Below are 25,595 nucleotides of genomic sequence, written 5' to 3'. Positions count from 1 at the left end.
GTGTAATAGCATTTCATGCTAGTGGTAACGACACTAATAATAAGCTTAGTACGTTATGCCGCCGATATAATACATATGTCTGTGCCATTCAAGCGAAAGCCGCTAAAATGATTTTAAACGTCCCTGTATGTGAAGAATTAATTAATTATATTTGTATGCCTGTCTATTGCATCTGAAAACACAACTGGTAAAAAGTGTATTTTGCTCCAAGCACCACCTGATGCCAGCCGAGGGAGGCGTAAAACCTTGCTTACACTGACACCCAGTGGTAAAGTAATGATACTACACCATACTCGTGCGGTACATAAAGAGGTTCAGGATGATTTTTGGAAAGCCACGGAAAGTATACAGAGTAAAGTGTAAGACTAAAATGACATGAATAATACTATTACTTTAAAAATAAAAAATAAGAAAAATCAAACAACATGTCAAATTTATTTGATATTTAAGTGACATTTAATTTTATTTCAAAAAGTGACATTTAAAATGACATTTAAAGATGCTTATTTGACAAGTAACATAAACACAAATGTTATTTTTCAAGGTTCAAGCTTAACATTTTTGTGGCTGGTTGCTTTCTTTCAATGTTTAATTTGTTTGTATTAACCTTTAGATTTTTGCAATGTTCAATAAAATATTCGTGCAGGATGACAAATACATTATGAAAAGTACAGTATATTCTTAAAGTCACGTATTTGAAACAGTGTTAGATAGTATATATATGTCATATAGCAAGACACTGCGGTCATTTCTGTGATAACATGTCAACCAACCAGATGCTGATGTGAGAATAGACGGTTTCATCAGACGCACGTGCGGTGACGCGATACCCGTCTGGTCCGAACTTTACTTCCGGTTTCAGTTTTTTTTTTAATGGTCTGACTAGTTGGGTCATTCTACAAAAAAAGTGGAAATGCTTGTCCCTTACCCCTTAATCATTTAATTTGACCCAATAATCCTATAATGATATATATTTAATAAATGTAGACTGTCCTTAACATGATGAGAGAGTTTATTTATTTAATTTACTTTTATTTCCTTTTTAAAAACTTTTTTTTTAAATGTCTGGTCCTGAAAATTGCCCTGTCCCTTTGATCATACATGGAAGTTGAACTGTGTAATTATTATTTAAAACCATGTTTTTTTATAAAACAAATCTAATTTACATGTACCTTTAACCCTGTATGAATTTACTACAACACTGAAATGGTAAAAAATACACTATTAATATGAATAATATCAAATAAACATTTGCCTCCCAAATTTACGTCATTGGTGTTACCCTACCCAAAGCACTTTTATTTTGAAACAATGCATTATCTCTTTGAAGTTTTTCATGGGTCAAGAGGTCAGTGAAAGAAGTGCAGTGGAGGAAGGCAAAAGGTTTTTGAGATGTCTTACCTTATTTGTCTAAAATATCATGATATATCTAAGAATTTTGAGATAAGATTTTTTGGATGTCATTAGTTTTATTCTTTTTTTTATAGCTGGGAGTGTTAAGATCTTTACATAAAAATGCATTATACTTAATAAGTATGTGATTGTTACATTTCTGATGAAATAGCACATGGCTAATGGCAGCCATTTTGTTAAAATATTAATGTGTTCTGTAAATTGTCATTGGTGTTACCGTCATTAGTGTTACTTCTCTAATGAGTACTTCCTAAGCACTATTCCTTTAACTGACCAACATAAAAGCATAAAAACAAAACAAGATTTTTTTAATAAAAGTTTATAAGTTTTATCATATTCATTATCTATTATTATATTCTAATTGTGTCATTGGTGTTACATTGTGTCATTGGTGTTAAACCAAGTTTTGGTGTTATGAATGTATTTTCTTGTACTTTCTAGTAATATTTTGTTGTTGATATGGGATGTAAGACATTGTTGATATTTCAGTCTTTGCATCAAAGCCTTTTGGGTTGAATATTTTTGTTTTTGTTGGTTTTAAAGAAAAAAGTCAAACTGAGAATCAAATAATTTCATACAATGCTGGGTAAAGATGAAGAATTTAACTAAACAAATAATCAATTATTTTTCTTGCTGTTATCATTCCTCTACTCAACCTTTAACTAAATACACAAGCTGTAATGAGAAAAAATATTTAGTATCAACATTAATGTTGTTTAAATCACAGGTAACACCAATAACAAATAAATGACTCATGGATTCTTTATTAAAATGTATTAAAAAGTTAAAAATAGATTAAGCTCCCCGCTTTGCGTATTCATAGATTTGACAAGTTAATTCATGCTATTAAAGAAGTTTTGGGTATGTTGAAAGAAGTTCATTTAAGCAAATTTCCATCACCCGAATTCCATCTTTTCTGTAGAATGACCCAGTTGCTAAACTGAACTCTTGAACAATACCTCGTCGAAAATAACAAATGTTTAGGTTTCCTAGGTAATCTACGTGTTGTTTATTTTGCTTGTTATATAAATAAACTACTTTAAAGTACTTTGTTGTTATTTATTCTTAGCGGAGTTTACGTGTTGACCACGGAAGCCGCTTGTTTTTGTTGTTACTGCTGAAACCGTCTATACTTGTGGTCACAGTTCAGGTGTGATGTCATCAGTCTGCGATGCAGTGTCTGTGAGACCCGGCTCTCTACCCAGTCTGCGCAGTTTTAAGAGGTAATCAGAGTGCATAGAGGAATCAGTCAGGTCCACAAACTGCCTATAACTAGCCTGCACCTTCTGAAAGACAGAGACATGGGAGCATGTGAAAAATTGGGGGCATTTATTAAAGCAATGAGTCAAATGTATAGTATTCTCAAGAAGAAAGGTCAAAGGTCAATACAGTTGCATGTAAGTCCCTGATGCACAGACTAATGGGTGAAACAAATGTCAGAAGAACATCGGCACTGACTTAAGAAAAGATAGAGCGATCTCTCATTCTGTCACAGGGTGTTGCAGACGCGGACACCATTTTAGAGCTGTTCATTTATTTATGATGACCTCATTACAGGGGCTGACCTTAAACTCTGCTTCATACTGAATGCGCTCCCCGCAGACCTGCTCCAGACTGTCCTGCAGCTGCTTCAGCCTGGAACACACAGACACGTACGCACGGTCACTAATAAAGAAGCTTGGACAAGTGTAGGTGAGGCACTGATGCTGAGACTGAAAAACATCCCAGAAGTTGTGTCAAAAAGACAGAAGGCAGACATTCACAAAAAAGTGATGAAATTTCAGAGGTCAGGAAGAAAGAGGGGAGGGCAGTTATCCGTGATTTTGCCTGTTGTGTAGTTCGGATATTTCTCCTGCATGCTTGTCCTCTAGGACTTGTCTTTGTCGTTGTGCCTTCACGTCGCACTCCTCACGAACACTTCTCTCTGCCTTCTGCACACATCTCCTCACATGCTCCTAAAATACAGAGTTATGTAACACTACGTTACATTTATGTGCAACTAAGAAGTCAGTTAAAAATTTAATTCATACTCAGGGTTAAGTATGAGGGGAAATAATAGAAACATAGTTACATTATTTAGTGATGTAATCAAAAATGAATTGTACAGGTGCTTGTCAGTTGCAGAAAATCATGAAAAAGTTCATTCATTCCACCAATTCCAATCAAAAAGCGAAACGTACACTATATTCATTCATTACACACAGACTGATATATTTCAAATGTTTATTTCTTTTAATTTCGATGATTATAACTGAAAACTAAGGAAAAACTCAAATTCAGTATCTCAGAAAATTAGAATATTACTTAAAGGTGCAGTGTGTAATTTTTAGAAGGATCTCTTGACAGAAATGCAAAATAATATACAAAAATATATTATCAGGGGTGTATAAAGACCTTTCATAATGAACCGTTATGTGTTTATTGCCTTAGAATTAGACATTTTATATACATACACAGAGTGTCCCCTTACATGGAAGCCGCCATTTTGTGCAGCCATGTTTCTACAGAAGCCCTTAACGGACAAACTTTTTTACTAAGTTGTCTCCAACAATGACATGTTTGTCCGGTGGCGGCTACCGTAGCTTCTCTATGCGTTTCAAAAGCGAGGGGTGATCAGTGAAGTGAGTCATTGGTTGCAATTCGTAACCTCACCACTAGATGCCGCTAAAATTTACACACTGCACCTTTAAATGTTAAATAGACCCAATCCATGTTCGGTAAAAATAATTTGATGGAAAATAAACTAGCTAATAGGACAACCGTATAGTTTTGTATGCAAGTGTTTAATATCGGCATCGGACAATAGATGTCTTTTTAAATCATATCAGTGCATCCCTAGAAAAAAACATGAATGACATCAGGCGCTTTTCTGCTCAGAGCGCTCCTGCAAAAACGCGGATAAACAGTGCGCATAATGCTCAATGCACATAGAAGACCATTCAAAAAGGTGCCTTCCACTGCCATAAACGCGTTCTGTGTGATCCGCCCCTAGAGGGTTTTGTATTTGAGCTCTTAATTTGGTCCCAAAAGATAGATAAACAGGCATTAATACAAATACCTGGTTTTCATCTTGTAAAGCTTGTACTGTTCTCTCTTGGTCCTCATCTGCCTTTTTCTCCAGCTGTTCTCGCAGCTTCCTGCAAGCCTCCCCTACAGCCTGGACCTTCTCCTCCTCCATCTGAGCCTTCAGGCCTTCACAGTGAGCTCTGAAGCCGGCCTGCAGCTCTAGCTGGAGCTCCAGCCTCAATTCGGCTTCCAGCCTGTCCCTCGCTCGTAGCGCATCTTCAAACTGGGCCCGAAGCCTCTGGGGAGGGAGATGAAAAGGTCAAACAGAAAGGACAGAGGAAGAGAGATAATATCAAAAAGAAGGATGAAAAACAGGGAAAAAAACGGTAGACGATGAAGATGTTGGGGTGAAACCGGAATGTGGGAAGGTAAAGAGATCGCAAGGAGACAGTGGGTGTGAGGGAGGGAGAGAAAGAAAAGGATAAATGATCATTGTTGGCAGGGCAACTGTACTGGGTTTTTGAAGAGCAGAGTCATCTCTGGGTTTGGCTGCCGCTTGCTTTCCCTGGAGAGCAATTACACAAGCAATTACACCCTATTACAAAAGCTCTTCTCATTTCTCCGACACAATAGCAAAGCTCTGACTGCGAGCAGCGTTGGAGTAGCAACCGGATCATTCATTAAATCTGCCGCTCGAACTTAAGGATTACGTTGCTGCTGGACAGGAAATAAGTTGAATTAGAAACAGTTGGACTCTTTTATCAGAAAGTTTTAATCAACTCCTAATAAAAATCTCTCCAGACCGCTTCCGTGGAGACTGAAGTATGGCTTTCTGAATTCCAGAAGACATAGTGTTACAGTCTAGCATGTGTGTATTAATTACTTTTCGATATGGTTCACTTGAGGATTACAAATATCAACCTTCTCTTGCAGTCGAAGAGCAGTATGTTTCTCCTTCTCCGCCAGCAGCTTAAATTCTTCTACAGCGGGGGTGTCAGGCTCGTCCCATCCGATCACAGGCTGCTGCGAACAGACTGACTTTGGAGGCGAATTCAGGTCCGTTTTAGCGTTGAGAGATGAAGACAGACACAACTGTTCTCCAAGTTCTGCAAGGGCAAGTGCCAGTGGTCACAAATGACAAGAACCATTTTATTATTTAGCATAAATATTATATAGATCATATTAATAAATAAAACAAAAAAACATTTTAACAAAAAATATTTTTAGAAATGAATAAAATTTTATAGTAAATGGCAGTTTTTTCACAGATTATGTAATCAAATATGAAATAAAGTATATTTGGCGTGTCCGAGGGGAGGCCATCGAGCTTGGAATATTACCCGAACCCAGAGCACTAGGGCTGTCACAAATTGTGATGGTTATGACGATTAATTATCTGTTTTATTGACATTTAATTCTCATACATTACTGTGTTTGTTCATGAAATAATCACACATTGTTGTGATTATTTAAATAAAATCTTTGTTTCATGTCTGTAGTGCCTACAGATCCTTACAGATCCTTAAGAATAGCATCTTTTACTTCCCTAAATTTGAAATTGCTGTTTTGGAAATGTATGTTTTACCTGGCAGTTCATACTGCTTTGCCGCATTTCTTTAAATGTTGTTTTTTCTAGTGTATTGAATTGCTTTGCAATGTATTAAGGAGTTAAGGAGTGCCATCTGATACGGTCTCGTTTATACAGGCTCTGTAGCTCCCCCTTGTGTTTTTTAAAGAGATGTGCAATCATTGTGGTGATCTGAAATCATTAAGATGAGGTCAAACAATTGCGATGAGATGAATATTTAATCATTTTGTGACAGCTCTACAGAGTACTCCCCCCTCTTTAACTGGGATAGATAACAGCAGAGAACGAGGTGATGGAGTGGAGGAGGGATGCTGCAAAAAACTGTCACGAGACAAAAGTGAGGGACGGCTACAGGATATAGAGTCCTCTTTGCGTTGATTGATTGTATTATACGGAGCCCCTGAGGGGACATGGAGCAAAAATTAGATAAAGTTTAGTTTTGCGTGCACACGTGAAACTATAGCGTGCGCATGTGAAACTATCGCGTGTGCACGTGAAACTATCGTGTTTAGTTTTGCGTCACACGTTAGTTTCACATGCACACGCGATAGTTTCACGTGTGCACACGAAACTTAACTTTACAAAAATTTCTGCACATGAAGGTTTTGCGTGAGCACATGAATGTTTCACGTGAGCATGGGAAAGTTTCACGTGAGCACATGAAACTAAGCTTTAGATTTTTTTTATTCCAATGTCACCTTATAGGGCTCGGCTCAGTAGGATTACATGACCATGCTCTTCCCGAATAAAATTAAATAAACTTCATTTAAAATGTTAAAGGCACACCATGGAACTTTTTGGCCACTAGGGGGTGCTAGACATGTATTTTTCACGTCTAGCGCCCCTAGAGGCCACAAGCCTTTTTTTATTTAAAAAAATATTGCTTTAAAGCCGCTCTATGCCTTTTCGGCGTTTTTGTCAAACAGCGACCCCTAGAGTCGCTGGAGAATACTTGCAACTGTCATAATTTCCCACTCCCACTCTAGTACACCTCCGAAGATAATGACCAGGTAATGTTTCAGAATTTCATACAAATATTAGGCTACTGCATAGTCTACTAAACTACAGATGATGTTAATAGGATAAGAAGAAGTTTATTCCAAGTGTAGAATGCATATAATAATAAAGTACCGCGTTTGCTGGCTTATAACGTTTTTACATGATTGCAGCTAAATCACAAGTAAACAGTCTATTTCGACTGTATAATTTCATTTGTGTTCTTTTATTGTAATGTAAACATTACAAAATGCCATGACAAAGTTAATTGTGTACGTTGCATTATTTCATAACATTGGCCGTTATAATGTCACTATACATGATTATTGCTATTTATCATAATAGTTTGCGAATTGTGCATGTTTACACTATTTACAACCTCTAGGATTATTTATGTCCTGATAATTATGTAAGATATTGACAACTGTTGTCATGATAATCGCATGACATACTACAAGCAAGTGCAACAACATACAACATAGACCGCACACAAGTTTACAAATAAGAGATTTACTTACTAGTCCTTCAACAAGATCACCAGATCAGCATCCCTCCAGTGCTGTCTTTTAGCTCACGTCAACGAGTAAAAACCTGACCGAGTGGGACTCTTGTCCGGTTCCTAACGCGGTCAGATTTTCTTTTCCTTTTCCTACTCTCTTACGAACGCGCTTTCTTAACTTTTAAATCGTTTAGCCTCACGTCTTAAATTCACGCGTGTAGTTGTTGTTATAGGCTTGATCGACATCATGCAGCGCCGCAAGAACCGACAGCCGGATGACGCCAAAGTGCCGTGTCGGATCATTCTCGTGGTACTTTGACGTCATCTGGCGGTCGGTTCTTGCAGCGCCACACGAAGTCAAACAAGCCTAACGTGTGTTGCTGCTTCTGCCATGACAAAAACATCAGGAAAATAAATAGTGGCACTCTCACGTCCGAATTTGAGGAAGTGGAGGAAGTGACGTATGCCGTAAAGCAGATTTTTGTAGTTTTTTGTTTTGTGCTCGGGTTACTACCCGAAACCCCAAGTTTAAAAGTACGAGTAAAAGCGATACAGACTCCATCAGGCTATGGTAGACATGTAATTTAACCTATTTTAAGTCGATGTACCATCACAAGGGTCTTGAAAATATATTATGTAGGTTGAAAAACTACAAATTGTCACTTTAAAGATAGATATTACGTGTCTAAAACAAGATCTCTTTAATATCGCTAAATGCAATAAATGGATGCGTCTGTATAGCTTCTCAGATGTTTCTCATAAAAGACTCCAACAATCTCACATCATGTGACTCCTTGCAGTTTCATATGGGATCTCAAATTGTTTTAATTGTGCTTACATTTGGAATGTATTCAAAAGTAAAAGATTTCAAAATGAACATCAAATTAATCCTAGATCAAATTATTGAAGTACCGTTACCCGAATCAACCTCATTTTGCCAAGCGAGAGAAGTCCTTAGGACAAAATTTTGTAAATAAAACCTAATCCCACCCCAAACCCCAACCCTAACTATAAAAACCCCAACCCTAACTATAACTGAACCCTAAAATCAGAAGGAAAAATTAAGTAAACTTAAACTTGAAACAAAATGTTGCCCTGAGGACATCAACCACTTGGCAAAATCAAGAGAGGCTTGTTTGCTCGTATTTCATTCATGCTTCTTGTGTGACGTATTTAAATGCATGAGGATTGAACCAACTACCTTACCGTTGCAAGCACCATGCTTTACCAGTCGATATACTGTACAGAAATAGCAATTGTATAGTTTTGTATTTTTGTAAATTGTATTGTTTGTATTACCAGAGGCACAAGTACTTTTCTCTAAGTCTATATTTATTTTTTCCAAATAAGTATTGGGAATAAAGAACTGATGCAACATTAATGCTTAAATGAAACAGGTGTAAGTGTTGTATGCCCTGAAAACTTCTCTGGGAAAGTATAGATTTTCATTTCACTCATGCACATAGTATTTCATACATTATATTTTCGGACTCCTCTGTCTGTATTTCCTGTTTGTTAGACAAAAGGCCGGCAGCAGACACTATGGTGGTAAATGCCAGAGTCATTAGTGAGGATATAGGGCGGTAGATGGCACTGATGGTTGTGCGAGGCGGAGAATTTTCTGTGCTGCCCTGCGGCACAAATTCAGACTACACTAGGCTACAAGAGGCTGGATGGGATCTGGTACTAATGAAAGAGCCAAGAGACCATGTTTGTGTGTCATTGAGATCACACTCACCCAAAATGTGTGTGTGGAGCACTCGCTGCGTGCTCAGAGTCGTCCTGTTCACCATCTTCTCAAGAGACCTCGTGTCCCACATTTTCCCCAACAGCGCTCTATCTGAAGGACCGGAGATGGCTCCTAAAATCTTACAATTTCCTCCCGTTCACTACGTCTCGCTCTCCTTTGGGATTTGTCTCTTCTTCCAGCCTTTGACTCGCTGATGGTCGCTTAGCAACATGGACAACACAACAACAGACTGCGCTGCTTAGCATTCAAGAATGATTTGATCCAAGAGATTTGAGACAAGATGCCTGCCAGCGTATGAGTGTGTGTTTGTGTGGAAGTGTTTTATGAGCAGCCTCCCACAGTGCGTGTCATTTGAGATGTTTTCGCTTTAGGGTTCATGCTCATTTGTGGGTCATATTTCGCTTGAAATGTGGAGGCCAAAATGGAAATAAAATGGATATTTTAAGGCACAAAATGTTGGAATGACGATGTAATTGAAATACTATTGAAATGAAATGTTAAATTAATCAGAAAATAGCAATCTTTAAATGGGATTTTCTTGCAGTTTCTGGATAAAATAATGTGTGGCCCTTTCTTTGCCCCCACTTCCATCATGCAATATCACTCAGTAAAGTTTTTATCTCTCATGACGATCTCCTTTATTATGCAGATGATACAAGTTTTCATTTCCATCCTCTGGAAACCAGTTATCCTCACAAAACACAAGCAAGCATTTCTTCTGTAGATGGACCATCATCTGAAATCAAAATTGATTGAAAACTGAGCTGTAGTTCGTACTGGTGAGAAAGCACCCTGAGGATCTTATTTTACTTTGGATAAAAAAGTAACTTTTAAATAGAGGTTTTAGTTTAATCGGGATCAAAATGATCCAGATTTGGAAATCCCATGTTTTATCCAGGATCAGGTAAACCATCTCAAGGTCAAGGTAAACTTTATTATCCCCAAGGGGAAATTTGTGTGGTCAACACAAGTCTCACAAAACATGAACAAACAAACATCACAAAGACATTTCATAAAAAAGCTGTAAAATAAATAGAGAATACATAGATAAATAAATAAATAAATAAATAAGATTAAAGATAAAAAAACTATACTTAAAAAGAAATTGCGTGGATGTGCAGAAGGGTGAAATAAAGTGCAACAGATATTTTTAATCTATTATTGTGCAATCTGATTGCTGTAGGTACAAATGACTTGTATTACCTTGCTGTTTTGATTGATCTCACTTTGTCCTTTCAAAGCAAAATTGCTTTGAATCACCCTGATCCAGATACACACCTTTTCAGATTAGCAAATCTGGATTACTGGTGTCCTAACTAGGATCACATGTCACTGTTGACTATTAGCTCTTTGTTATGCATAAAAAAGGCAGGCAGTTCCTAATATTGTAATTATTGTATTTTAACCAGAAATTATGTTTTTCTCTGTATCCATGCTGCCTGGGGAGGCCCCATAGTGACCTAAGTACTTGCTGTTTTTTATATAGTATAGTGCTATATGTTTTTAACTTTTCCTTAAAAGTTTTTTCTGTACAGTGCAAAATCACAGATAATGTTAAAGATTACCTTTGTTAAAATTAAATGTTACATTTTATTTTATTTTTTTTTTGCTATTGCTGTATGATGGATTTATATGGACTTTTTTCTTTCTTAATTGACTGGAAGGTTTAAATGGTAGACCAATGTCATAAATATCAATTTATTTTATAAAGATTGTACTAATCAAGAGCAAAATTTCAACAAAAAAATTATACATTTCAAAATATCACATGATAAAAATGTTGTATTGTAGACGAACTGTATGTTTATACGTTTTAGTAAACTTTTTTTTAGAAGTTTTATTGCATTTGTGTTACTGAAATCCACCCTTCTGCTGGGATCAGAATCCACTTTTTGGAATCAAACAAATCCCAATCTTACTAAAAGGTTTTAAACAACACAAAGTGGCGATTTGATCAAAAAACCTAGAAAAAAAGATTGGATTTTGTGATTCAATACGAATTCAAAATTTCTTTTTTTAACAACCCATTTTTAAATTTTGATCTAATCCGATAGACAAAGTCCATATTGATTATTTTTGAACAACTGGCCCCTGGTTTCTATGGATGGTTGTTGGGGAGGTATGTTAAAATCCTGAAAGCTTAAAATAAGCATGTGTGATAGTGATGCTTGCTTAAAGGGATAGTTCACACAAAAATTAAAATTCTGTCATAATTTTCTCACTCTCATGTTGTTACAAACCTGTATACATTTTTGTTGTTTGTGTAAACACAAAGGAAAATATTTTGTTTGTAACCAAACCGATCAAAAGGCCTTATTCACATCCATGGTATAGGAAAAAAAATATATATATATATATATATATGGAAGTCAATGGGGCTTCTGATCGATTACAAAATATCTTCCATCGCATTCATCAGAAAAATGATAACAGCATTTTCATTTTTGGGTGAACTATCCCTTTAAACACCAAAAATGACAAAATTTTAGTGACTGAAGAAAAACTGGCCATGTTTTGTTGATGTAAACAGCCCAGTTTATTTATCTTTTCAACCACTGCGACTCACGGTTTCCATTAGAAGCCAGAACCATAAAATACAAGCAGACCTCACTTGGGTGACTTTCAATCCAGGAAAAAACTGTACAAAGTTTGTGTTATTATTTTATACAAATGACGAAAGCTTTTGCAGCCTACAGTATAATGTGACAGTCTGCACACTGCCTATATAATACTGGCAAATTTAAAACATTTGCTTTGTAAAACTCACTGCTTTAAAGGGAAAAGTACAGTCGGGCACAAAAATAAACACACACAATCAAGGTAATGCTTTAAAAAGGTGTACATTTGTAAACACTCCAACATTGTGTCAAGACACCAATATTAGAAAAAAATCACAAACTCACACAGACAAACATAAGCATACCTGTAGGATACTCAGCTTAAGCACTGAGGCACATAGCCAAGCTCATTTACTCACAATAAAACAGATTACTGGCTTACAAAAATATATTTACAGCTGCTCACTGTAGTATATATGGCACATTTAACAAGGATGAACCTCAGTTTCAGACAGTAACAACCATGTATTGTTCACTGAGGTTATACACTAGAAGTCAGACACAAAACTAATTGTATATCCTAAAAAAAATCTCCAGTTGAAATAAAAAATGAACAATCTGTGCTGCTAAACTGAACGCGATAGGCATCAAGCTCCAGCAAAAACTGGACAATTTCTGAATCACTTACAAGCACAATTTATGAAAAAAATTGTATATTCATATTTCAAATGAATGTTACTTTTTAATGCACTGTAAAAACTGGTTTAGATTTTATTTATTTCTATTTTGGCTTTAAGGCAGTCACTGATTGTCCTAAAGCTTAGACACAAAAAACATTTTAAATAAAATGTATAAGATACCCCAATATCAAGACCTTCTGAAAAAGACTTTAAAAAATGTTCAGTAAATAAAATACACTAAGAATTACAATCTGAAAAATAATCATTATTATAAGACATTACAAATGCAGTTTTGTCAGATTCAAAAGTTCAAGCTCTCTGTTGTAGTACTGTTGGCTCCTCCTCCTGCTCCCTCTCATTGGTTGAGCTCACAGTACTTGATCCCACAGGGCCGGCCCACCAGAGCACAAGAGCATTGTCTTTTCGAACACCATCTGAAATCATCACATTTTCTTCTGAATCGGACTCTGATTTCTCGCTGTCAGATGGCCAGCAGAACTGACGCTGACCACTGGAGGTCGCCAGCAGTGGCATAAAAGGATGTACACTGCAAGAACAAATTAATGTCAAAGAGAGGCAGATTTTTAGAAAACAAAAAATTTGCATTATTTTTCTGCATAACTATTTTTTAAATAATATCTTGATTGTACCTGATGCCATTAGTACAATCTCTGTGTGCCTGAAACTGCAACACAGGCTGCAGTAAATCTTCATTTCCATCAGGTGGTGCTGTGAGGGTGTCCCATACTGACACTGAACCATCTGTGTCCCCACTCAGTAGATACTGACCAGATCTATATCAGACACACATATATCAATATGACACAAATGCACAAGCATACGCGGGGACGCGCTAAATCTTGTTTGTCGTAATCGTAATACTACCGGTCCAGGTCGAAGTAGATACGCTGGTTGGTATCGACGCTCCTCTGCATGGAGAACAGAACCCGTCCCGGTTCCCGAAGATCCCAACTCAGGATCTCGGAGTCCTGAGGCAGTGACACATAGTATTAGAGCCAGACATGCTTGAGATTTCAATACAAGCCAAAAATATCCTGTGTGGGCAAATAGCGGCACATCATATTCAACACAAATTCAATTAAAGCTTTGCAGAGAGTTTAAAAGGGACACTATGCTAAAAGTGGTACCGCCAGATCTGGAGATCGGCTGAATGGATTCCAAAATTTTACAAATCAAATGTTTAACTCTAGGGGAGCTGGAAAATGAGCATATTTTCAAAAAAAGTAGAGTGTCCGTTTAATGAATAGTTTAGGGCTTCTTTTTAACTTTGTGTTGATTTTATTGGTGATGAATTAAATATTCTATTAAGTTAATACAGTGATACTGTGACCCTTCGAATAGCCGAATAACCATTTACCCTCACCAAGGTCATACCATAGCATGTATAAGCCCACTGACCTTGCGTCCACCTGTGTACAGGTGATAGCCATTAGGTGAGAATAGCAGGTGTGTAAGACCACCATGATGTCGGGTGGGCAGCAAAGCCAGGAGAGAGCCGTCCTCACAAGAGTAAATGCCAGTCGAACGGGAATACGAGCCACAAGCGTACATGGACTGACACGGACTGAAGGCAATACAGGAGATGATGCCCGTTTGACCCTGTTTCTTGACTTCCAACAAAAGAAGAATGGGTACAAAATGAGCGGGAAAAAGAAAATTAAACAAAGATGCCTTCATTAGTTCAGGTTAATATTTCTACCACATGGCTAAACTGGTTATGTTAATAAGAAACTGTTGTTGTATGGATGCCAGCCTTTGGGTCTAGATGGACACAAACCAAAAGATTGCCAAATTAAAATGGCGTGTGAAACAGCATTATATACGATTGTGGCGCTGGCGGTATCTTTCAACCCTTCATACATCAGCCTAAACAAAGATTATTTCTATCAAATCCAAACCAATAATTACACTAGCGGTGTTAAAACCAAAACGAGTCAGTCTCTTCAAACACGCCAAGATAATTATATCCATAGTGACTGTTTCGATTACAGCCATGTTAGCGCAATCAAGCCAAATTTGTGTTTACCGTCACAAATGCGTTTGAAACCAATCCCCTCAAACAAACAAAAAACAATGAAATGAGATTACAGGCATTCCACACTTAAAGATCTCCATCAAAGACCTTTTAAAGCGTGGGAGAGATTATTCTTCAACATAAAAAAGTCTCTCACCCATGGTAGGCCTCTCTTCACACTCTCTCCCAGGACGCTCGGTGTGGAAGACCCTGACGATTTTATCGAAACCACAGTAGAGCTGAGAGCCATCCGGCGAGAAACACAGGGAATGGGCCGCCGTCAGCTCATCCAAGTGGTTGTAGGGTCGAAACGATGCACGGACGTCCCCGTAGAACGCGTCCCATATGTGGACCGGGTTGTCCCGGCTACTGCTGGCGATGCTGAAAGAGAACGAGAAAACGTATCTGCGCTTCAAAAATCTCCTGAGCCAATTTATTATTATTTGGGGAAATACAAGGTTTTGCAGAAACATCAGTCAGCCTGGCTTCCCTCCAGGCCGGCAACACAAAAGAGCCATTAACAATAGATCCAATGTTCTGTCTCTACAGTGGATAATGAGAAACTACGCCAAATGACTTGAGTCAAGATAGACAAAAAATGAATGACCTGAATACTAAGCAACTCCCCTGGAGGGAACCAATCCAAAGTCAGAGTTAATGATCAACCCCTGTGGACATTCTTACAGCTCTTCAGCCAACACCGACGGCTAGAACATTACGCTTATGAAAGGATGAAAGGCCAAAGCTTCAAAAAAGGGATTTTAATGTATTAAAAACACCTGTTAACAAAAGAATGAACATGTTGTAAGACGACACATTGTTAGCGCACAACCCAGAGAGTTCTTGAGTGAGCTGTTTCGTCCTTGGCCTCATGACTTGTCGCTTTTCTCATGCATGTTGTTTTTGGACGCCGCAGGGCGGATTCAGCAATACCAAAACAACATTTGATACACAGTTGAAAGAGCCCTTGGTGCTAACCTGCCTGTTATCTGTGATGACTATCATTGATTTGGACTAATGTCTGTTCCACTGGCTTTTCTCCCACGCGTCAAATACACTCAACAAGGAAGAATAAGATCCTCTGATATCATCCCTAAACGATTCCAAAACTACTACTACTAATAGCAAACACACAAAGGACTATAAATTAAAGTAATAGCGCACTGGAGGCTGTGTCTTACATTGATTTTGCCTTTGTATGGATGCCAAGCAATGCCGCCACTTTGTGCAAAGGATGAGACGAGGCTCATCAGCACGAATCATTGTAAGAACATCAAACACAGAAATGTGGATCTAAAACAACAACAGGAGCTTAATTAAACACGGCTTTTTAAACACAGATGGAAATTATAACCCAAGTCCATCTGTAAGCCACGGGTAATTAAAAAGGACTGTGGAAATCCCTTGACAATTGGATCATTTGACCTAAAGAGAATAGTTCACCCAAAATGAACATTCTGTCATTTATACACCCTCATGTCACTTCAAACTTGCATTAAAGGCAGGATAGGCAGGAATTATCCAAAAAACTTTTTTACAAATTTCCCCAAACTGCCCTTACATACCAACACATAAGTGTAAGTAAAAGAGAGTACAAAACTCGAGCGTCTGTAGACCTCTCACATGTGTTTTAAACACAGTTCATTATTTCCATTCGGGACGAAACAAATGATTGGTTTGCGCGACTATCACTCACTTTCGCGACCATGGCACCACCCCTGTTGCTACGGGATCTGCCCACACATGCGCACACCCGATTGATTTGAACGTGCACGAGGCACGAAATCTAGGAAGAGCAAAAGTACGGCAGAGAAAGAGCATTCAGAACTCACAGTACCTGCATATACAGTCAGCGAAGGCAAACAAGGAATAAACGAAGAAATCAAACAAGAGTAAAAATTTTCCTTGAGTCGACGATGCAGTAGCGGTATTGTCTCTGGAGTGTAGTCCTCATCAGAGTCAACAATGCTTTCATCACGGAAACTCTTACATGCAAAACACTGTATGCGTTATGAATCTTCCACGAAATTCACCTTCATCACATTGTAACTGATAGTAATAAAAAAACGTGTATCAATGCAACCTGTTTTTAGCTTTGTCTTATGAATATAACTAGCTCGTTTGTTACCGAATCAAACAAAAATATATTTTAAACTTTACCAGTATCGATATGCTAGCTTAATAGTGAGTACTTAAAGCTATCGTATTTGTTTATATTTATAGTGATAAAGTTAGGTGTATTATTACATGTGATTGTGACATGATGTTACTACATGCACCGCGCTCCTTCCTCTCCGCTCGTCTCACGGAAAATGCTTCTCCCAGCAGAGCCGGTCAGCGTTGCGCGTTCGTGTTTTGGGGGCGTGGCTTCAGAAGAAACCCAGAAGGGAGGGGGTGGAGTGAATGGAAAAATTAGCTGTGTTTAAAACAGTCGTGAGAGGTCTACAGACACTTGATTTTTATACTCTCTTATTCAAAGTACTTACATTTAACTTATGTATTGGTATATAAAGTCAGTTTAAACAAATTTGGAAAAAAGTGTTTTAGACTTTTTTTACTTAAACCTGCCTACTCTGCCTTTAAGTTGTATCCTTTGTGGGATACCAAGACGTACCAAGTATGATGACATTACAGAGAAGAGATTGTAAGTAAAAAAAGCTAACATTTGGCTTGAAGTATACATTTATGTTAACTCTTTACCCGCCATTGACGAGTTTTCTCGGCAATTAAGAGAAAACATGTTCCTGATTAATTTTTATGTTAATCTGCCTCACGATCTGCACTTACCCAATTTATGAAAAAACTGAAGCCAAAACATTATTTACTAATTTTAAACTGTGTGTATGTTTTGATAATCGTTCTAAATCGGATCTCTAACAAAATTCCTTCACAAAAATACAATTATTTCAGCTTTTTGCTAAAAAATCTGTATTTTTAAAGCAAAATACCAATATTTAAAGGAACAGTATGTAGGATTGTGGCCAAAACTGGTACTGCAATCACAAAACTTGTGGCTAAAATTGCTACTGCAATTACACAACTGGTGGCCAATACACAAAATGACAACATAAACATCAGTTGAGGGCTGCAACTCCACTTTTTAAATGACAATATCCTGGCCGGGCCACTGTTGTCAGTGATATAAGTATTTGAAATGAAAATGATTTCTTAATGTCTAGTGATATATCAAGGCCATTTTATGATTAATTGATATACATTTCTTACATACTGTTCCTTTAAGAGTTTATAAGCAGAGAAAAAATTATAGATAAGATGAAAGTTTTTTTCCCCGTTTTATTTGTTTATTGTTTGTTTGAAAGCTGAGGGTCTGTTCTTTCATTTGATATATTTGTATGTTTATATATTTTTTAGAAGAAAACTTTCCTGGAAGGCATTTTGAGAAAATTCCAAAAAAATGCTGGCGGGCAACTTTTCAAAAAATGGCTGGCGGGGAATGAGTTAAAGGTGCAAATCACGATCTTGATTCATATATAGACGTTTCATCGGACGCACGTGATACACGTCTGGATCCAAACTTTACTTCCGGTTTTGTTTTTTTATTGGTCTGACTAGTTGCTAAACTGATCTCTTGAACAAATGCCTCGTCGAAAATAACTAATGTTTTGGTTTTCTAGGTAATCTATGTGTTGTTGTTTTTTGCTTGTTATATAAATAAACTATGTTTAAAGAACTTTGTTGTTATTTATTCTTAGCGGAGTTTACCTGAAGTTACGTGCGGACCGCGACAGCCGCTTGTTTATGTTGTTACTGCTGAAACCGTCTATAAAAGCGATCTTCTTTCTAAATGATGGCGATTCACTAGCATGTATTTCCCTGTATTCACATGCTGCATTCACGTGTTCACATATTTACTTTACAACAATTCAAGATGCCATACAGTCAAACTTGGTGGTCACACTCACACAGTATAAAACCAAACCCTATTCATTTACCAATCGCACTTGTTCATTTCTTTCCTCTGTCTTCCTTACTTGCGGCGTTCTGTTGTCACTCATTTCCTGTAATCCGCAATACCGCTATTATCCACCAGGTGAATAATATCTTCCGCAACTTATACAACCCAGAAGCAATGCCTCACGTGAAAGAGATCAGATTCAGAAAGATCCTCAAACCATACACAAAGTTCTTACTTTATCAAAAGCTTTTCGCTCAAAATTGGGAATTTTTGAAGAAACCTACCCATATTTGAGAAGTGATAAGAAGAGAACTAATTAAGGTAGGATGAAACGGTTTTTGTTTGAAAGCAGATATACTGTATGTTTATATATTTAAAGAAGAACATTTTCTGGAAGGCATTAAACTTTTGTGAAAATCATGAAAAATGCTGGTGTAGGCTGGCAACTTAAAAAAAAAAAACGCTGGCGGGGAAAGAGTTAACCAGGGTTCCCACACCTTAGTTAACTTCAAATTCAAGGACCTTTCAAGGACTTTCCAGGTCCAATACCTTCAAATTCAAGGAATTAATGTGGGGACACATTTCAAGTGAGAGCAAGGTTACATTGTGTTACCTTTTAAGATACATTGTTACAGTTCCCATTCAAGGGAACTCGCGCTGCATCACTGCGGTGACACTTTGGGGACACCTCCAGGGGTAAGTGCATCTGAATGTGTATATCAAATTCAACCAATGGTGAGGCATAACGACAAAGACAGAGTGAAGCAGGAGCCAGGAAGTATATCGCTATCTGAAATATTGCCAAAGACGGTGTTATAGGGACGCAGGAAGTATGGCAAGGGAGACGCAGCGTCTCGTTCCCTTCTCAGGGAACAACAGTTACATACGTAACCAGAGACGTTTTCATGTGTCAAACACAACTATGCAAAAAAGCATTTTGGTATGAATCCACATTCGCATACGGAAAATATAAGCATTCCAAGTGAACAGTTTAACACGTGTGCTTAAAAGGCTAGAAATTTAATATTATCATACACTTCACCGGGAATAATATGTTTTTTTTTCCAGAAAACTTCTTGCATAAAATGCATTCAAGCACTTTCAATGATCTGTATCTATCTATCTATGTATGTATATTTTCAAAAACTTCCCAGGGCCTTGAATTTTTCCCCCCAGATTCACAAACTTTCAAGGATTTCAAGGACCCGTGGGAACCCTGGTTAACGGTCAATCATTTAGATAAACTCACAAGCATGTGTCTGGGTCCATGGAGCTCATCTTTGGGAACCAGCAGTAGTCATAGATAGTTTCTCCTTCTGCCATCTTCAGCACTGGACTCTAAGTACACATCAAGAAGAAACAGTGTTATGAGGTAATTTTCTGTCTAAAGTCTTTCCACACAGCTTCTAAGTAATAACATTAAAATCATTTCATAGCTTTGGAAGCCAAGATGTGAAAAGTGCCAATATACATGTATAGAGAGGGAACTGTAAAGCAGAATCCTCTTTAAAGTATGTTTGAACACTGGACAACACCAGACTTTTTACTTTAAAAAAATAAATTATATTAAGCACTAGACAAAAGATAAACAGAAGAATCTGATCATTTATATAAAACTGGAGTAAGTAGGCAGGCTGACCATCTCAGAGAGCATGTCCCAGCGACTGCTGTATAGCTCAGGTGGGAGGTTATACACACGCAGAACATTATCAGCACTGTTTGAGACAATGCAGGAACCATCTGGAGCCCTGCGGTAAGAGGTAAAAAAAACAAAGTAGTATTAGATTTTACATTAGCATTTGCATTAATGCATTTGACAGACACTTCTATCCAAAGGGACGTACATTGCATCAATAATTTTTATCACATACATTTCATGGGAATCAAACTCATAATCTCTGCATTTTTAGCGTTTCGCTCTACTGTTCTGCTTGGCCAGAATCTGCTCTCTGTGATATAGTCTGGATAATACAATGATCAAAAGTGTGTAGCTTTGTGAATGATCACCATTTGCAGCCTCTGAGGTAATTCTCAGTGGTGTGGGTGTACTCAGCCCAGGAGCCCGTCAACATCTGTGGATTCTGGCTGAACTCGAGGCCATGACTGCAAATACAGAATTAAAAAAATTGCAATACCTTAGTGTAATTATCACATCACACTTGTACAGATGTTAGGACATAAAACATAACCAGAACTCACTAATGCTGCTCTGTAGAAATGTCCTCTGGACTCTTCTCCTCCTCCTCGGTCTCATCTACTCTTTCTTCCTCGGTCTGTGCGAACACTTCTCTGTTCTCTTCTCCATTTTCATGCCATTTCAGCTCCGTTTCCACTTCCTTTCCTTGAACAACACTTGCCATTTCATTTTCTGAATGCCTGGCCACTAAAAGGATACAATTAAATACAAACACTGTAATTTACAGTTGATATGTCAGTATGAGACTTTACTAAACGCTTTAAAACAAGCATCGCTCATTAACTTGTTTTACTTCACGGAATTCATACTGGGAACTTAAAACATCGTAATTTCTCAAAACAATTTATATGGGTTAAAAGGATAGTTCACCCAAAAATGAAAATTCTGTCATCATTTACTCATCACTTAAGTTGTTCTAAACCTGTATAAATGTATTTTATCTAATGAACACAAGATATTTTGATAAATGATGGTAAGCACACAGCTGATTGTAATCACTGATTTCCATAATAGAAAATACCAATACAATGGAATTCAATGGGTATCGTCAACTGTGTGCTTACGATCATTTATTAAAATATCTTCTTCATCATTTATCACAATACTTCCATTATATTTGTTTTCCTACTATGGAAGTCAATGGTACAATCAGCTGTGTATTTACCTCTTTAATTTATCAAAATATCTTATTTTACGTTCATCAGAAAAAAGAAATTCAGTTTTAGAACAACACAAGGATGAAAAATTACAGAATTTAAAAAAAAATTTTTTATAATTTTTTGGCCATTTTTGCCTTCATTTGACAGTGATTAAAGGGATAGTTCACTTTAAAATGAAAATTCTGTCATCATTTACTCATCCTCATGTCGTTCTAAACCTGTATGAATTTATTTTTTCTGGTGAACACAAAAGAAGATATTTTGAGAAATGATGGTAAACACACAGCAGTAAGTGACCTTAGACTTCCATAGTAGGAAAAAAATATATGATGGAATGGTCAACTGTGTACTTACCATTATTTATCAAAATATTTTCTTCATTTATCACAATACTTCCAAAATATTTTTCCTACTATGGAAGTCAATAGTCAAGTACTGCTGTGTGTTTACCATCATTTCTCAAAATATTTTTTGTGGTTTCATCAGGAAAAAAAATCATACAGGTTTAGAACAACATAAGGATAAGTAAATGATGACAAAATGTTCATTTTAAAGTGAACTATCCCTTTAAGGAGAGGACAGGAAAGTACAGGGAGGAGAAAGGGGGATGGAATCGGCAAATGACCACGAAGCGGGAATCGAACTCGGGTCGCCTAAAGTGCGAAAGCACCATATGTCGGAGCGCTGCCCAATCACAATTATTAAATAATCGTCTCATTGTGATTGTTTGACCTCATCGCGATGATTTCAGATCACCACAATGATTGCACATCTCTCTAAAAAACACAAGGGGGAGCTGCAGCACCTGTATAAACGAGACCGTATAAGATGGCGCTCTTTAACCGACAGCGTAACGAGATGCATTGCAAAGCCATTTAATACAGTGGAAAAACAGCATTTAAAGTAATGCTGCAAAACTTTGATAAGTAGTATAAACTGCCAGGTAAAACATAAATTTCCAAAACAGCAATTCCAAATTTAGGGAAGTGAAGGATGCTATTCTTAAGGATCTGTAAGGAATTTATTTTTTTGCAGCCACTAAAGACATGTGGTCCAGTACTAATATGACCTTAGTAGGATTGGCTACTATTTAAGGCCTGTTCTGGTACAGTCCGTTTATTTTGATTGCATTTTTATTTTCAGACGCTTTATTATGTTTATTTCTTATGAAGTATTTTCAGTTTTTGAAAGATTTTCCTTAAATAATTATTTTTAAACATGTGTTGTGTGTATTAATATTTACTGCTAGGTAAACCTTGCAAAAGATCATCAAAAGACAATTAATCATCAAAGTCCTAAAACAGGCAATTAATCGTCATAATCGTCAATTTATTAGATAATTAACCAACAGCCAAATTTTATAATCGCGACAGCCCTAGTAAAAGTTTTTAATTGTGGATTGATTACCATATTGTACTATAGTTTTACTACAAATAAGAAATATTTGCTTATGGACATTAATGTAGGGAGGTGGGCTCCCCCTGCTGTATATAAAACATCTTTTTATTACACTGCTTGTATGTTAAGCTACTTTTTAAATATCTATATCCAAAAGATTAAAGTGATTTTACTGTGATACAGGAACTGTTTACATTAGAGCATTTTTGTTTAAAATTAACGAAACGAGTGAAACATTACCATACATGCACACTTGGCATGCACCTACGTATAGGTGTGAAAAAGTTTATAAATCTAATAATAGCTTGCCTCTTGCGCATGTATGCACCCACAGTCTTATAAAAGGTTTATCCTTTTCAGCCGTTTGTATTGAATTTCATAACCGAGACCCTGGCGTGAGTTTATACCGCGGCTGGTCATTGTCATCTTTCGGTAGCGTAAAGGTCATATGATAGGGTTTGATGAATCAGAAAAGGATATGCAATGATCCAGAAGACCCAGTCTAGGAACGAATGTGGGCAGATAGTTTCTAGTCTTCTAGTCTTGTGATCAGAACGACTCAAACTGATTATCTGGCTTTCTGGTAATTCATAGTCAATGACAATGCATGCTTCTACCTCTACATTATAATGTGCTGTAGAGGACGTACAGCAGCTATTTTACATGCGATTGACCATGAAATAATATTCAAAATGTTAATTTCTACTCCTTGACTAACAACATCAAATCCAAAAATTTGAAGTAGCTCTAATTTTACAATTACAATTACATTTAACAAATGCTTTTATCCAAAGCGACCCACGGTGCTTTATGATTTTTACGTTTAATGATTTAAAGCTGGCTGGATTAACTAGCAAGGCAAAGGGTACCACATATGGTCCAAACATGGGGCTTATATTACGTAATAGCATCCGTGATACAGAGCAACTGATAGTGTGCCAAACATGACTCTGAAATGACCTCACCCTCTTCTTCTGTCCCAGCATTCCCATGACTTCCAGTTAAATCTGCTGCATGCTCAACAAGCGACTCCGTCGTGGGTAAATCGAGACACGCGTGCTCCAGTCGAGGCTGTTTAGCTGCCGGTGGTGCTTCCTTATCGTCCTTCACCTGTTCCAGGTGACAAGCCCCATGAGGAGGTTCGCCATCAGCTTCAGCCTCCTGCCCCGCAGCACCATCACTGGTCTCTCCTGCACCTGACATCCTGTCTTCTTGACAGGTCGATTTGGCTATGGGTTTGTTGGTCTTAAGACACTGATGTGTTTTCAGTTTTTGAAGAACTCATCACAATCCTAAACAAAACTGGAAAGCACACAAGAAAAACGATTCAACTGACTTAGTAATGAAAAAACACAATTATGTTTTCAGTTGAAGATGAGCCGAAGACATTTGGCACACACTTATATGCAAATTGACTTACAGTGCAAGGATTGCTCTTTTGGACTGCTGGTGGCCAAATTATTACTTGTTTGTGTGAATGAAACATGAAGCAACATCTATAATCCACATTACACTAAAGAATAAAACAAAACTCGCAATTTAGCAGTGTGTAAGCAACGCAAAGGACATTGATTCGATCATAGGAAACACACATAAGTTACTGACAAACTCTGTATATGTAAAATGCATGAATGTAAAGTCTGACTACAAATCAGGGAAAAAACACTATTTGCATAGGCATGCCATCCCCAACAGGTTACGAACTGCAACAAAATCCACAATTAAAACACGACAAGTAAATTTTGACTGAACTATTCAAACAGACACTCTAAGTTACCTGTTGTTGTTGTTGTTCTCGTTCTTTTCAGTTGAAATGCGCATAACCGTACGAATCTTTAGCTCTGGATCAAAAAGATCTTCTTCCACAAATGTGTTTTATTATATTTTTAAAATCACGTCTTTAAGGGTATTTGCGCTAAAGCAACGAGTACTGTCAACAAGAACTCACGGTGCGTATTTGTAATCACAGGGCGCCGCCATGCCCGCGCTACACATGTTGCCAGGTCACCTGACTCTCGCGAGATTTGGAACATTTTCTGTTTCAGCACCGTGGTCTATGTTCATGGTATTTTAATACTGTTATGTATATATGTATGATTTGTTTTTGGAGGAATGGGGATAAATCATGGTCTTAATGAGACTTTAAATGACTTTTGGTATAATAGTCTCCTATTTTTTTTCTATTGCTCTTTTCACAAGCAAATTGTTTGCAGCGGATTTATAAAGGACATTACACAAGAACGCTAGGTGGCAGTAAAAAATCTCTGTCTGAAGACATTTTTATACTTACATCACTACATTTACGTTAATCTTGAGCTGCTAAAGCAATACTATATTAGGGTCAGTTGACTAAAATGTTTTCATGATATTAAAAACCTTTTAAAATTTAAATGTGGACAAATAGCTAGGGTGAGTTTAGCAGCCCAGTGTGATACATTAAAAAGCTGGTTGACAAAATACCAAGACTACATTTTTGTGGTTGCCTAAAGGTTAGAAGACCACCCTCTATCTGCTGCTTGATATTTGTGAAATATCTTCTTTTATTGTTATTATTATTATTAATTATAATTAAAAACTCCAGTTAAATTTTAAATTAGTTTCATTTAGCAATTGATCCTATTATTGGAACTAAAAAAACGCATGTGGTTCTGGGGAAGTAAATATTGTGAAACGTTTAAAACAATTTAATTACATGTTAAATATTTTATTTCACGAAATAAGTATTGCAAAATAAATTGGTCAATTTAATTATTTATTTATGAAAATAATTACTCAAATTATTTTGAGTACATTGGTCCTCCATCAGGTTCTGGCTGATTATTTCATATGAACCTAGTTTATTATTAGCAATGCAGATGTCTCAGAAGTTGTTGAAACATTCTGTGTAATATATTGCTAGG

The 25,595-nt window shown here is 37.0% G+C and overlaps 2 protein-coding genes across 3 annotated transcripts; both read right to left on the bottom strand.

The window, feature by feature from the left end:
• Positions 1–455: 455 nt before the first annotated feature.
• Positions 456–9,529, bottom strand: LOC129439492 (uncharacterized). The gene is made up of 6 exons (XM_055198143.2): positions 9,241–9,529; positions 5,341–5,525; positions 4,472–4,717; positions 3,241–3,368; positions 2,979–3,048; positions 456–2,699 (listed from the first exon to the last, which is right to left on the bottom strand). The coding sequence occupies exons 1-6, from the start codon at positions 9,320–9,322 to the stop codon at positions 2,553–2,555; spliced, it is 858 nt and encodes a 285-aa protein (XP_055054118.2). The 5' UTR covers positions 9,323–9,529; the 3' UTR covers positions 456–2,552.
• Positions 9,530–12,080: 2,551 nt separating this feature from the next.
• Positions 12,081–24,709, bottom strand: wrap53 (WD repeat containing, antisense to TP53). 2 transcript variants are annotated; one of them, XM_055198116.2, is made up of 12 exons: positions 24,473–24,709; positions 24,116–24,208; positions 23,661–23,997; positions 20,641–20,824; positions 20,449–20,544; positions 20,081–20,189; positions 19,691–19,779; positions 14,683–14,906; positions 13,910–14,121; positions 13,376–13,479; positions 13,141–13,284; positions 12,081–13,037 (listed from the first exon to the last, which is right to left on the bottom strand). In XM_055198116.2, exons 3-12 carry the CDS (start codon positions 23,896–23,898, stop codon positions 12,800–12,802), a joined length of 1,638 nt encoding a protein of 545 aa, XP_055054091.2. In that variant the 5' UTR covers positions 23,899–23,997; positions 24,116–24,208; positions 24,473–24,709; the 3' UTR covers positions 12,081–12,799. The 2 variants fall into 2 exon arrangements, with proteins under 2 accessions (XP_055054091.2, XP_055054082.2); XM_055198107.2 differs by lacking the exon at positions 24,116–24,208.
• Positions 24,710–25,595: the final 886 nt, after the last annotated feature.

Source organism: Misgurnus anguillicaudatus, chromosome 21, assembly GCF_027580225.2.
Source record: "Misgurnus anguillicaudatus chromosome 21, ASM2758022v2, whole genome shotgun sequence".
Taxonomy (NCBI): Eukaryota; Metazoa; Chordata; class Actinopteri; order Cypriniformes; family Cobitidae; genus Misgurnus; species Misgurnus anguillicaudatus.
This window is presented reverse-complemented; position numbering and strand designations above follow the sequence as displayed.

What these genes read in the sequence shown, in the direction of transcription:
- LOC129439492 (XM_055198143.2), bottom strand. Translation starts at nt 9,322, where the DNA reads ATGTGGGACACGAGGTCTCTTGAGAAGATGGTGAACAGGACGACTCTG. An exon ending in ATATCCGAACTACACAACAG is followed by an intron (nt 3,049 to 3,240) that starts GCAAAATCACGG and finishes TGTGTGTTCCAG; the next exon opens with GCTGAAGCAGCTGCAGGACA. An exon ending in AGTATGAAGCAGAGTTTAAG is followed by an intron (nt 2,700 to 2,978) that starts GTCAGCCCCTGT and finishes TCTGTCTTTCAG; the next exon opens with AAGGTGCAGGCTAGTTATAG.
- wrap53 (XM_055198116.2), bottom strand. Translation starts at nt 23,898, where the DNA reads ATGTCAGGTGCAGGAGAGACCAGTGATGGTGCTGCGGGGCAGGAGGCT. An exon ending in TGCTGGGACAGAAGAAGAGG is followed by an intron (nt 20,825 to 23,660) that starts GTGAGGTCATTT and finishes GTATCCTTTTAG; the next exon opens with TGGCCAGGCATTCAGAAAAT. An exon ending in ATTTCTACAGAGCAGCATTA is followed by an intron (nt 20,545 to 20,640) that starts GTGAGTTCTGGT and finishes CTGTATTTGCAG; the next exon opens with TCATGGCCTCGAGTTCAGCC.